The 14,606-nt window shown below is 38.2% G+C and overlaps 2 protein-coding genes across 2 annotated transcripts in view; both read right to left on the reverse strand.

The window, feature by feature from the left end:
* The window catches only part of MGAM (maltase-glucoamylase), a 253,259-nt gene that overhangs the window by 195,935 nt on the left and 42,718 nt on the right, over nucleotides 1–14,606 (reverse strand). The window lies entirely within an intron of this gene.
* On the reverse strand, nucleotides 5,016–5,960 carry LOC105713651 (olfactory receptor 9A1). The gene has a single exon (XM_012447426.2). The coding sequence runs from the start codon at nucleotides 5,958–5,960 to the stop codon at nucleotides 5,016–5,018; it is 945 nt and encodes a 314-aa protein (XP_012302849.2).

Consider the following 14,606-nt stretch of genomic DNA (forward strand, 5'->3'; position numbering starts at 1 on the left):
TATAAATATATCTTCTATAAACATTCATACGTGGGTTTTTGTGTGGATTTAAATTTTTACTTCACTTGGGTAAATACCTAGCAAGTACAATGGCTAGGTTGTATGGGAAGTCTGTGTCTAACTTTATAAGAAATATCTGAACTGCCTTCCCAAGTTGTCCTAATATTTTTCTAGGACAGCAATAAATGAGGCTGCTTCATGCCCCACATTTTTCCCAGCATTTGGAACTGTCAGATTTTTTTTATTTTAGCTGTTAAAATAGGATTATAGTGGTATTTTGTTGTAGTTTCCTAATGACAATTTATGGTGAGCATCTTTTTAAAAGTCAATTTGCCATCCCTGTATTTTCTTTAGGATGTATCCATTCAGATCTTTTCCACGGTTTTTTATTGAGCTGTTTCTTTTCTTATTATTGAGTTTCTAGAGATGTTTTTATTCAGTTTATTCTGTATACAAGTTTTTCATCAGACATGAAATATTCAAATATTTTCTTTCAGTCAGTGCCTTATCTTTTAAAAAAAAAACCTTTTCTTTTTAGTTCGGGGTAGAAGTGCAGGTTTGTTACATAAACTTGTGAAATGAGGGTTTGTTGTACAGATTATTTGCCTTCACAGTGACCTGTGTAGAGCAAAAGTTTTCAGTTTTGATAGAGATCAATTTTTCTTTTTTTTCTTTCATTCATTGTGCTTTTGGTGTTTTATGTAAAAACTAACCACCAAACTCAAGGTCACATAGATTTTCTCTTAGACATTTCATAATTTTTCATTCATGTTTAAGTCATTTTATTTCATTTTTATGTAAGATACAAGTGAAATATTGGCAATCATTTTATTGCATAAAAACATTGAATTCTTTCAGCACTACTTTTTTAGAAAGGTTAATTTTTTTATTGAATTTCCTTTCCAATGTTGTCAAAAATAATGATAGTTGCTTAGGTCTATTTCTGGGCTCTCTATTCTCTTGTCTTAATTTATGTATCTATCATTTCTCTAATACCACACTGACTTGATCATTGTAATATTACAGGAAGTCTTAAAATTAAGACTTCCTTGTGTGTCTTCTGACTTTGTTTTTTTGTTTGTTTGTTTGTTTTTTCAAAATTATCTTGGCCTTTCTATTACCTTTGCCTTTCTATAAATCTTAGAATTATTTTGTCAATATCTACATAAAAGCTTCATAGAATTTGGTTCAAATTGCACTAAATCTATAGAATAAAATTGTAAAGAATTGACATCTTAACAATTTTGAATCTTTCAATCCATGAGTATGGTACATCTCTCCAATTATTTGGAACTTCTTTGATTTATTTCATCAGTAATTTGTACATTTCTAATAATATCCTAAACTTATTTTGTTAGATTAATACCAAAGTACTTCACTTATTTGGGTGCTGTAAAAAATGATATTAGTTTATACATTTCAATTATAATTGTTCATTGAAGGTATATAAAAAAGCAATTGACTTTTCCATATTGACCTTATATCTTTCAGCCTTGCTAAGTCTCTTGCTATTTCCAGGAAGTTTTTTTTTTTGGTAGAATTTTAGGGTCTTTCTATATAGACAATCATGTCATTGGCTAATCATCAGGAAACAATGGTCAGCATAGTAATTGATCACACTGCCTTGTTTACCATGCTTCCTGTCTCACTTCATTTACTTTTGCTATACTAGGATTGCATCCTTCCCCAGATAAACCTTTGCCTAAGGCTCTTAATCTTTGCCTAAGGCTCTGATTTCTAGAGAGTGCAGACTGTCAGCAACCTCTTACCTACCTCAAAATAAATTTTAATTGTTTGATTTTAATATCAAATGTCAAGATAGAAACACCACATAAAAATATGTATAACTATCACAAGGTAAACCACATCATAATAATTGCAATCACTATCCAGATCAGGAAAAAGAATTTTGACGCAGCCACATAAAACCATTTGTGTGTTCCATTACAATTGCAATGCTCACATTATCAGAAAAACTACAATCTCAAACTTTAAATAATTACTGCCTTGCTTTCTGAATGGTTTAATTATCCCAGTTTGAATTGTTACACATTATAGCCTAGTCTTGTACATTTTGTAATTCTGTACATTTTAAGTCTATTTTAATCTGTAGATTCTCTGTATAGCCCATTCACTTTCTTCCAATCTACTTGTTGAAGAACTCAGGTATTTTTACTGTAGAGTTGTCCATAATGTGGGTTTTGCTAATTTCATCCACATGGTGCAATTAAACATATTCATCTACTTCAAGTTCACCTTATAGGTTTCCTGTACTAAACCTGGAATCAGTCATTTCTCCAAGAAGCCCTAGATTCTCACATCAAGAAAAATTATTGCAATACCACAATCTGAACCTAGGAATAATCATATGTATTTGAATGCTCAATGTCAATAGAATTTTGAATGGACATAGTCAGCAGGTAAATAGATAAATGGGAGATAGATAGAGAGATAGACCATGAGTCCATCATATATATATATAATTTAAATAGAAGACTCTAATGACTTTCCCCAACCTCCTCTATATTACATTTAAAATTGGGATATTCAATAAGTAATCATTTGCTTTATCTCACATTACACATGCAACAATTATAAAATACTAATACTATATCCACGAATATAATTACTGAAAATGTTTTAAAATATTTGCATATATTCTCCTCATTCTTCTCTTTTTTAAAAAAAAAAAAAAGTTCTACTGTATCTACATTGTCAAACTATAGAGATTTTTTTTAAAAGACAGAGTCTAACTCTGTCACTCAGGCTGGAGTGCAATGGTGTGATCTTGGCTCAAATGATTCTCATGCCTCAGCCTCCTGAGTAGCTGGGATTATAGCCACATGCCACCATGTCCGGCTAATTTTTTTAAATTTTTAATAGAGACAGGGTTTCACCATGTTGGCCACGCTGGTCTCAAACTCCTGACCTCAAGTGATCTGCCTATCTCGGCCTCCGAAAGTGCTGGGATTACTGGTGTGAGCCACTGCGGCTGGGCCTAGATATTTCAAAAGACAATTTTTGAATCTTTTGAATAAAAAAATTTGTTAACAATATATGCATATACAAATCACAAAAGAAATTATTAATTTGACAAAAGGAAAATTAACACTTTTACGTGACAAGATTTCATTAAAAACTAAAAAGTCAAAAAACAGATTGAAAAAAAGTATTTTCAACATACATAAGATAATATAAAGCAATACTCAAAATGCCTAAAGAATATCTCTATATTATTATAAAAGTAATAAAGGCCTCAGGATAAGAAAAATATGAAGCTCCATCTATGCTCCCTTATTATTCTTCCATTTTCCCTACTTAGCTCCAGAGAAACTTTACAAAAGATTCAGAGTTCATAAAGACTCTTCTGCCAAAATAGCTCCTTTGTTACAATCAATTATGTGGATAAACAAGCAAACCTTCCTTGGCAATTAGAAACAGAATGAAGTCTTTTATTTTTGAGATGGTACAACATTACTATGACATAGAAGAGAAAGCAACATGCACAGCTGTACCATAAACAGTGTCCTTCACAGACCAGTCCCATAAATGCCATTTCCAAAAACACATCCCCAAGGTAACCCATTTCCTGGTTTCCCTCCCAGATGTTTCTTTATGCAACTATATATAAATATGCATGTAAACTAAGTTGTACCTTGTTCTTATAAAAAAGGTAACAAACAAACATTTTCTGTTCTTTGCTTTTCTTATCCAACAGTGTATCTTGGAGATACACTTTATTTTTACTGATAAAGAAAGCATCCTCGTGTTTCCAACCCTCATATAATAGCAACTGAATGAAAGTCCCATAAAATATATAAGTAGTCATCTTTTGATGTCCATTTGGGTTGCCACCAGACTTGTGTAATCACTTGTGTAATGATGCAGAGAAAAATGTGTGTTAAGCACTACAGAAATATTAATTGCAACTAGTGGGTATGACAGGAACTAGGGAGAGGATGGGGCAAGACAGGAACTGAGATACAGGAATTAAGGGAGTTCAGTGTAGAGCTAGAAGGCAGCTTGATAAACTTGGGTTTTGTGAGAAAACAAGGGGGAAAAGAAACAAAGAAATGAGTTTGGTAGTCACAGAAAGAGAGACACAAAAAGGAATTAAGAAAGAAACTGAGCAGGAAGTGGGAAAGCAAAGGGAGCCCTGAGGATGAATGTGCCATTTCAGGATTGAAGAATGCATGAGATGCAGGAAAGGGGGCGGTAGGCTATCACTCCCTCCACCCTCAGTCCAAAGACACAGAAAGCCCAGCTATCCCTTATCACATCACTTCCCAAAACACAGTTCCATTTCCCTCCCTCATTTGAGGCTGGCATAATGACATGAGTGACATTAGATAAAATGCCTCTTTCTAAGATCTTCCATCCACACCTGAGAAGGTCCACCAGTTTGAGATGTACCTGTATGAGCACACATTCAGCCTTAAGATTGCTGAGCAGTTAGGGTCGGGGAGTGAGTTCACTCTCACAAATGCCAGTTGGAAAACCCAAAGAAAGGCACTATCACTATTGGACACTGCAAGCAGGAATCAACAAGGAAAGTTTGAAACTTGTGCTGTCCCTAAGATTACTCAGAAAAGTACTAGTGAGTTTACACAATAAGCAGACACCTTGAAACCACATGGCAATACAGAGGAAGATAATCTCAGCACATAAGATCAAACATGTATGTCAGATGTAAGAAAATATATCATGCTTGTTTTTCTCATTATCAGGTCCAAGGGTTCAAAACATTTAACATCTTTCAGATGTTTACACTTCTCACCTTCATTTTGCAACATGCATTACAACTACAGAGGGCTAATAAATTCATACATCTATTTAAAAATAATGAAGTGATCTTCCATGGAAAAACAATTCAATATAAATTGAAGCTGTGTCATAGCTTAAATATCCATTGTAGACCATGAGCTGTTTGATTTTGAGAATGGTCGTTTTGGATTCAATTAGTACTATCAGATTCCTCAAATCCATCATGAGGATGGATTTAACTCAGGACAGAGTTAACTTTTGAGGAATTGATAGCAGCGTTTCAAGACATCTCCAAAGGCCTGTATGAATTTGTCATTCCGCAGGGTGAAGATAAAAGGGTTCAGAAAAGGGGTCACCACTAAAACCAGCAGTGACGCTACCCTGTTATATTCAGCTGCCTGTGTTTGCTTGGGTTTCACATAGAGAAACAAGCAGCTGCCGAAGCCGATCACAACATAAGTGAAGTGGGAGGCACAAGTGGAGAAGGATTTCCTCCGGCCAGAGGCTGACGGGATCTTGAGGATGGCGGAGATGATGTAGGTGTAGGAGACGATTGTAGGGATCAAAGGACCAATGATAATGAAAACGGCCATTAGAAAAAGAATAAACTCTGTGAAAAGAGTATCCTCACAGGATACCTTGAGCAATTGCCCTCGATCACAGTAAAAATGATCTAACACATTTGATTTGCAGAAAGTAAGCTGAAAAGTGGCATAGACCGGCCAGATTTCAGAAAGAAACCCAAAAACCCATGACACAATTACCACCCAAATGCAGGTGCTGCTGTTCATAATGATGTCGTACCTCAAAGGGCTACACACAGCCACATAATGGTCCACAGCCATCGCTCCAAGTAATGCCAACTCCGAGGTACCCAAAGAAAGGTATAAATATAGCTGTGCAGCACACGCAGCCAAAGATATGATCTGAGTGTTTGGAAGCAGCAACCCCCAGAGCATAAAAGGGACAGCGGTGGATGTGATCAGGACCTCCAGGACAGACAGGTGGCCAAGGAAGAAATACATGGGGGATTGCAGATGTTTATTAACACAGACAGTGATAATGATGACTGTGTTTCCCATCACCGTCACTGCGTACAAAAAGAAGAAAGTCAGAAAAAGGATACGACGTACTTCTTGAGAGCCAGGGAATCCTAAGAGAAAAAATTCAGTGGCACTGGAGGAATTTCCCAACATTTACTTCGGAGTGCTTTTCCCTTCTGAAATCTACAAAACAAAAGAAAGCTAATATGGCTTCCCATCCCAACAGAAGTAGAAACCGTTCTGAAATTCCCCTCCTGTCCACAGACTTCACAACATGACTGGAATAGTAAGCATTCATCTTCTACTATTCCTGTATATGGTCAGTGGCAATTTTTCTAAATATGCACAAAGTGTGAGAAAAGTTGAGTTGGCCAAGAAGATGATCCATCCCCAATGCTATATCATAAACATGAGAGCCTGTCTCCCACCCAGCAGGCACCATTGCACCCTCAATGCTCAGTTCACCTGCCTCCCACTCTGCTCTAAACAGTCATCAGTCAGCCTCCATGACCACAGTGGGTTCCTTTCCACCACTAACTCCCTTCCATCTGGAAGGTCCTAAACTACTCCATCTGCCAAGTATTTTCTATCCTATAAATTCCTGCGCCAGTATCATGTTCCATCCAAAAGTTTTCCTGCCAACGCCCCTGAGCTGGTTACTTGGTTTCTTTGTTTCATCTGAATGTAGGTTCCATTTACAGAATGTTTATTTTAAAACTTCTGCTTTACCTTCATCATGATTGTTCTGTGTTGGTAAGAGTGACGGAAGTCTCCTGAGGAGTTTCTATAAATTCTCTAGGGCAAGGACTGAGTATCTCTCAATCTACTGGTCAGCTGGTTCCCTGCATGGATTACTCCTTTCTTCCTCCCTATCTTGGGAATGAAACCCTCCCTTACTTTTGTTCTCAGTGAATGTGTTTTCTCACAGAAGGCTGACAAACCAGCACCTGGGCTGAGTTGAGCCTGTTCATCTCTTTATAAGACTCTGACAACTCCTGTCACCAGACTGTGACAGAAGTCAAGATTCAGAATGAAGCATAGGAGGAACTTTTATCCTCAGCCTCTGTCTGTCCCACATTGACCTCATACTGAGACTGACAAACAAAAGGCTTTAGGTCTACATGCCTTGCCTCTAAGAGAGCCCAAAGCCACCAAGTGTGACCTCCAGGTCCAGCCCAGGTTCTAAATACAGAGGGTATGGTCTCATTCTATTATAAAGTTTGGGATATCTCCTCAAAGTCAATGTTCCTTATACATCACATTTTTTCTCCCAAAATCATACCAGAAATTAAAGAGCCAGCTGTCACTAACATAAAATAGACCCAATTTCCTGAGTACCTTAGAATTTCTGGGCTTTATCCTTTGCTTCCTTCAGGTCTTTGCTCAAGTGTCCAAGTTCGGGGAAATTGTCCTCATCATTCTGTCTAAGAAAAAACACATACTACCTTTCACTCTCTATCTCCTCGCTATAAGATAATCTACTTATCTTTTTAGCTTTCATCACCTGAAATAATGTCACTCATACTACACTGTAAGTACCGTTAAAGCAAGAAGATTGTCATTCTTGTTCATCATGTCTCATGATCTAGTACTATTTTTGAATGAATTAAATGAATTTGTCAATAAAAGGCTGAAACTATGATCAGAGCCAATGAACACTTGGCTATCACCAATGCTGAAGGCAGCTGCTTTTTCTCCCTTCTGTCCTCACTGAGACAGTGCCCAGTCCAAGTTTATTCAGTCCTCTCTCTGAGACCTCTTGTAAAATGATATTTGGGAAAGACCAACTTGATGAAAGAAGTCAGTCTGATCTCCACAATCTCTGTTTACCTGGGACCAGATGAAAAGAAAGGAGAGACGATGGTTCTGACAATAGCAAGGAACTGTGCCTACCTGAAGCACTGAGTCAGAATGGTTGAAAGTGCTTTCTGCTATGCAAGAAGGATTTGAAGATGAGCCTATTACTCTTTAAAATCTGGATGTCCTCATCCTACAGGACAAGCAAGCCCAGAACTTCCCATCCTGAGCCTCTCCTAGTTTCTCCTTCACAGAGCACAACTCCTGGAAAATACCTCCAGAGAAATATCCTGGAGTGAAAAGTTGAGTGGCTCCTTAGGACTCGACCCAGGGTGCCTCCTGACTGATTAGTGCTGAGATTGCTCTGTGGCCCAGAGGAAGCTGCTGCTTCTTTACTCTCAGTGAAGTCTAGAAATCATAACACCATGGGATGCTCCACTGTTTCTCTCTTTCTCTTTCCCTCCTTCTTTCACTCTGCAATGCATCCCTAAGGAATATTATTCACTAAGTTAAGTTAGTTCAGAGAAACCCTAGGGACACAGTGAAAGAAACATCAAAGAAACATTCAGCTTTTCTCTCCTGAGACTAATCAGGTTTGAGAACTCTTAAAAGTTTTGTGTAATGGGAAAACTTGAAGTCTCCCTCATCAAGAGTTTCTCGAAACCCAGGCTGTCTTTCTCTAAGCTCTTAGTCCTGGTTATAAACAGCTCAAGTCAGTCCTGCATTCTCTCATGTGCATCTCTCTAATTCTATTTAACCCTACAGAGACTACACTGCCTGTGATGGCTAACATAGGTGTCAACTTGACTGGATTGAGAGATGCCTAGATGGACAGTGAAGCATTGGTCCTAAGAGTATCTGTGAGGGTGTTTCCAGGGGAAATTGACATGCGGGTCAGTGGACTGGGAGAAGAGGCCCATCCAATGGGCCGTGGGTGAGGCTAGAACAAAGTTTTAGAAGGGGGACATTCAGCTTGCTCCCTCTCTCTCTCTCTCTCTCTCTCTCTCGCCCTTCTAGAGTGAGTGTCTTTTCTCCTCCTGCTCTTGACGTCAAACCCCAGCCTTTGGACTCTAGGACTTGCACCAGCATCCTGCCTCAGACTGGAAGCTACACTGTCAGCTTCCTTGGTCTTGAGGCTTTTGAGCTGGGACTGAGCTACACTACCAGCTTTTCTCATTTCCCACCTTGGAGAAAACCTACTTGGAGACTTCACCTTTGTAATCACATGAACCAATTCTCCCTAATAAATTTCCTTTCATATATATATGAAAGTGTGTGTGTGTGTGTGTGTGTGTACATGAACACATGTGTATACACATATACTATTGGCTCTCTTCCTCTAGAGAAACATGACTAATATACATCAAAAACCCAGAGGCCAGGGATGAGCGAGTAACATGAGAAAATAGTGGTACAGGCAGCTTCAAGCTCCTGACTCTCCATTGAAAAGAAAAAAACAGCCTGAAACTGCCAAAATCAACTTTATCAGAACTTTAGAAAATACTCAGTTTTTCAGCAACCAAGCAAACACTGATACAAGAAAAAAAGAACTTAAAAATATTAGGAAAGCTTTGTGGTGTTTTTAATTACCTTTGCCTACCCTCTCCCCACCTCACCAGCAGTCTTGAAAATGACAGCCTGTATCCCCAACGTGAGACCCAGTCTGTGGTTCTAGAGAGTGCAGAGCAAACCTCATTCACAAAGTACTATGTATGTCTATTCTAATCTGTCTGGACTACCTGAAGGACTGGCCCAAGGTGCTTATCTTTGTTTCACTTAACACAGATTCTACTTATGGTAAAAAGTTCCAGCCATTGCATAAGAATATTGTAAGACTAACAAAAATTCTGCAGTCTCCTACGGTAAAATATTACTATTGAAACATAAAGCAGACCATGTAAGCTTCAACCTCAGAAAACTTGGAAAATAACAGAAAATTAAATCCAAAGAAAGCAGAAGAAAATAAATAATAAAAATTAGTGCTGAAATCAAAGCAATTGAAAATAGGAAAGAGAGAAATCAAGAAAGCCAAAAACAGGCTCTTTGAAAAGACCAATAACATGGATAAACCTCTCTCACCAGGCTAACCAAGAAAAAAGAAAGAAGACAAAAATTACTAATGTAAGAGACAAAAGAAAGGCCATTATCATTGATACCACAGACATTAAAAGGATGGTAAAAGAACACTGTGAAAAACTCTACACCAACAAATTTGATAATTTGTATAAGAAAACTAATCCTTCTAAGACACAATCTACCAAAACTCAGACAAGGATGAACTAAATAGGCCTCTATATCTATTAAAGAAATTGAGTAAGCAATTAATAACCTTCCAAAAGAAAAAGCGCCCAGCCCAGATATTTTCACTGGTGAATACTACCAAAGACTTAAAGAAGAAATGATTACTAATTCTCTGCAATCTCTTCCAGAAAATAAAAGCAGAGGAAACACTTCCTATTTATTCTATATGGCCAGCATCACACTAATACCAAAAACAAACAAGAATAGTACAAGAAGGAAAAATTACAGACCAAGTTTCTCCTGAAAATAGATGCAAAAATTCTCAAATAAAACTGAAATAATTATTAGCAAATCAAATCCAACAAGTATAAGAAGAATTATATACCAAAACCAAGTAGGATTTATCTGATATGCAAGGCTGGTTTCACTTTAGAAAACCAATTAATATAATTCATCACATCAACAACAAAAAGGAAAGATCATATACTCATATTAATAGCTGTAGGAGAAGCATTTGACAAAATCCAACATTCATTGATACTTTTAAAAACTCTCAGCAAACTAGGAATGGAGAGGAACTTCCTTACCTTAATAAGATCCACAAAAAACCTACAGCTAACATCATATTTAATGGGAAATAACTAGTGCCCCACTGAACACTCCTATTCAACACTGTACTGGAAATCTCAGCTAATGCCATAAGACAAGAAAAGGTACTTAGGTTGGAAGGAAGTCATAAACTGTCTTTGTTCACAGATGACATGATTGTTCACATAAATAATCTCAAAAAATTCGTGGAAAAATTCTCCTGGAACGAATAGGCAATTATAGAAATGTAGCAGGATATAAAGTTAATGTGTAAAAGTTGCATACTTTCCTATACACCAAAATGAACAATTTGAATTTGAAATTAAAAACACAATACCATTTACAACAGCACCAAAAAAGAGAAACACTTAGATAAAAATCTAACATACAAAATTCGTATGAGGAAATCAAAATAAATGAAAAGATAGGTAGCATGACTCAATACTGTTAAGAAGTTAGTTCTTCACTTGATTTATAGATTCAATGCAATCCCATTAAATTCCAGTGTTATTTTATGAATGCTAAAAATTGATTGTAAAGTTTAGAATAGAAAGGCAAAATACCCAGAATAAGTTACTGAAAAAGAATAAAGTTGTAGAACTAAATATTAAATAAATAACCTTCTCCTAATCTGGCCAGGAACTGAGAGATCAAAACATGACTTAGACAAGCCCAGTTTGGTGAATAAATGAGTTTATTAGGACTCACATAAGAGGCATTCCCGGATGCAGAGGACAGCTTTGGAGATCTGCCCTGCTTCCAATCTCTAAACTACTTTTAATTTTTTGGCTCGTTGCCTACTGTGTGCGTGTGTGATGGGACTGTTTTCCTTGGTAGGTTCTCAGATATTCTCTGGGATGTTTGGATTCTTAGGGACACCTACACCTCAGCTAGGCACTACAGTATTGGCTCACTGTACAACCTTTGTGGTTCAAGCAGTGGACATACACCCTTTAAGTAACATGATAGGGGACCCATCACGCTAAAATCCACCCTGTCCATAAGCTCATACATTCTGTCTGCCAATCTTGCATGAGTGTCCCTGAGCTGGGCACGAGGGGAAGAACTATACAGGCCAATAATGTATAGCCATGGCTTGTGCATACAGGCCTCATCCACAGTGCACACAAGAGCATAAAAAGCAGACGCTAACTACAGTTATAATGCCTTTTAGCAAAACATAACTCCAGTGACCAGGTAAGATGTGTAACCAATCTGAAAATGAGTCAAAGAAACCTGATTGACTTATGTCATAGATTTGAGTTGACAAATGATTTAAAGTATCTGTAACAATATTCTCTTTATCAGGGATACAGGCACAACAGATAGTGCCTATAATGGAACATGTAGTTGGATGACCATCAGGTTGGTGATTGGGCTTCCAAGTGAAGGCAATACTCAGTGAACCTGAGTTGCATTATTAGTGCTGCTGAACCAGTCACTCCAAGTGTGCAGGGGTAAAGGCAGACTATTCCAAGCCAAGGCATATTATTATCATTTAATAGGGAAAGGTATCCATAAACCCAACAATCAGACTGGTTGCTGATTGCTGCTCTAGTCACAGCCCAGTCCAGATGCTGTGGGTAGCAGTAACAAGAGCCTATGGACATAGACACAGATGTTTAGTCGGATTCTTCATGGGTGCATCCACTCCTTACAACATTATTAGCACTGTATATTCTCCCATTGGTCTTATCAGGGAGGCTACTACGGGCTTCAGGCCTAGCTAACAGTACCACATATAGCTTCTCTCCCTAGGAGTGGGTAAGCATCCAATTAATTGCTAAGCTTCTGGTCTTGCCCACTCTATCTGCACTGTGCCTGCTCCAGAGGTATTGATGCTGCCCTGTGTTGATATTGTAAGGCTCTCAGACCTCCATCAAGGAACACAGCTGAGACGACCTCCCCTCCAGCAGTCTTCATGGTACCCTCCAGTCCCATAAAACCAATCCGGTATGGGGGCACTTTCCAGTTCAACTTTGGGTCCACATAGCTGTCACCTCTTGGCAGATCCACTGGTGTTCTCAGGAGCACAGTATGTCCATTTTTTTCAGGAGCATTTCTCAGAGTTGCAGAGGCATCCCTGAGAGTTTGTAGGACCTATTTCACAGGCCTTCCCAACTTCTTAGGGAATGATGCCAAGGCCTTCCATTCATCTTTTTATGGGATAGGCAGTGTTTAGTGTGATGGTCTGCTTTCTGGTGATGGCCTCCACTTCTTGCAATGCCCTACACATGGCCAATAACTGTTGCTCTAGGACTGTATAATGGGTTCTGCACCCTTTCATAATTGAGACCAAAATCCTACATGTACCATTTACATTGGTTGCTTTGATCACAAACCCCAAATCACCCCCATGGCATCTTTGTGGCTTCACAAACTCATTATTATATAAAAGACAGCTGGATCCAAATTATTTTTTATAAAATTGAGACCTGATCACATGGCTAAACTTTATTTGCCCCAATAGGTAATCCAAGGAAAGCAGTGGATCAATAATTTGGTAAAACAATTTCTAATGGCAGTTTGATTTTTAAAAACCTCCTTTATCCATTTTTTTCAGTTCCAAATGAGTTTAATTCTTTACATTTTAGCGAGAACTGGCTGAACTGTATAAGGAAAACAAAATCTCCAAGTGGCCTTGAATTAGCAAATTTTCTCTCAATACCAGTAGCTTAACAACAGTAGATTCAAAGCAGGCAGAAAAGAAAAGAGAAATGAAAAGCTTTAGAAGACTCTATTTAACTCTATAGCTGTAGATTAACCATTTGAGCTCTGAATTTTTCTTGTAATTTGCCCATCAGTTTTAAACTGTGCACAAGAAAGGGCCATAATGTTACCAGCTGGAGGATTAGAAAACCATGCCTTTGAACTTCTGCAAGAGTTTCTACCCTTTTTCCCTTTCCTGCTCTAATGATTTGTCATTAGCCAGCCTTATTGCAATAACACCACATTTACTACCATTATCATACTTTAATATCTTAGCTTCTTGCAATAGGTCTTCAGTCCTTGCCAGTGTTTTCCAAGCATCCCTCTACTCATGCAGTGGCCCACAACGGTTCTGCAGTTGGGCAACTCCACTCCACATGGAGCTGACCACCCAGGGATTCCCCACCATAGACACCCATTCCTGACACTTTGTTTGGTCTCTCCGACCCCGTTTGTGATGCCAACTGTAACTAGAAAAATCCAGAATCATGTTTTTAAAAAACCTTCCCCCAAACTAAGAGGGAGCCAAGAGACCAAAGAATGACTCAGACAAGTCCAGCTTGGCCAGTGAATAAGGTTACTAGGTCTTACATATGAGATACTTCTAGATAGCAGAGGACAACTTCAGAGACCTGCCCTGCTTTCCATCTCTAAGTTGCTTTTAAGCTAATTTTCTGGCTCTTTGCCTACTATGTGTGCATGATGGGAACTTTCATTGGTAAGTTCTCAGATATTCTCTGGGATGTTTGGGTTCTCAAGAACACCTGCTCCTCAGCTAGGCACCACGGCATTGGCTTACTACTTGGCCATTAAGTTTCAAGCAGTGGGTATATACCCTTAAGTAACCTGGTGGGGGACCTGCAACCCTACTCCAGTAGCAAGGCCTACTTCTCCTCATCCATCACGTGTGACTTTGGGAAAATTACTTATATTCTTTCTGGTTCGGTTCTGCCACCCACAAACCAGAAATAATGATACCAGGCCCAGCCCTATCTCTTCTTTCTGGTGTTGTTGTGACATTTGGAATGAGATTATGGGTTTAAGAAACTTTAAAGACTATACAAAATGTAATGAATTTTACACCTCAGACTAACCTGATATAAAATCTCTACTGACAAGTCTGTAAAGACCTTAGCTCAGTGCCTAGGATTCAGCAAATGCTTAGCAGAAATTAGCTATTAGTGTTACCACTCTTTTTCTTGTTAAACTGTGTTCCTAATTATCCAAGGATGAATCTGGTAGTTTATTATTAGCCTAAATCTTTAAACAATAGAGGTACCGCCTTCTGAATTGTCACCAGGCCTAATGTCATCTAGACGGTAAACAATCCCCTAACTATTAAGATAACTGTTCTATGAATGCTTTTCATTTCCACATTTTCTTGGCTCAGTGCTGTTGGTCAGGACAACAAAGACCAAGTTGGTGATGATGACTGAGTGATGAAATAGTGATCAAAGGGACATG

The sequence above is a fragment of the Aotus nancymaae genome, unplaced genomic scaffold (genome assembly GCF_030222135.1).
Source record: "Aotus nancymaae isolate 86718 unplaced genomic scaffold, 86718_ANA_hifiasm-v0.15.2.pri h1tg000002l, whole genome shotgun sequence".
Classification (NCBI taxonomy): Eukaryota; Metazoa; Chordata; class Mammalia; order Primates; family Aotidae; genus Aotus; species Aotus nancymaae.

Coding starts and splice junctions, on each gene's coding strand:
- LOC105713651 (XM_012447426.2), bottom strand. CDS start 5,960: ATGTTGGGAAATTCCTCCAGTGCCACTGAATTTTTTCTCTTAGGATTC.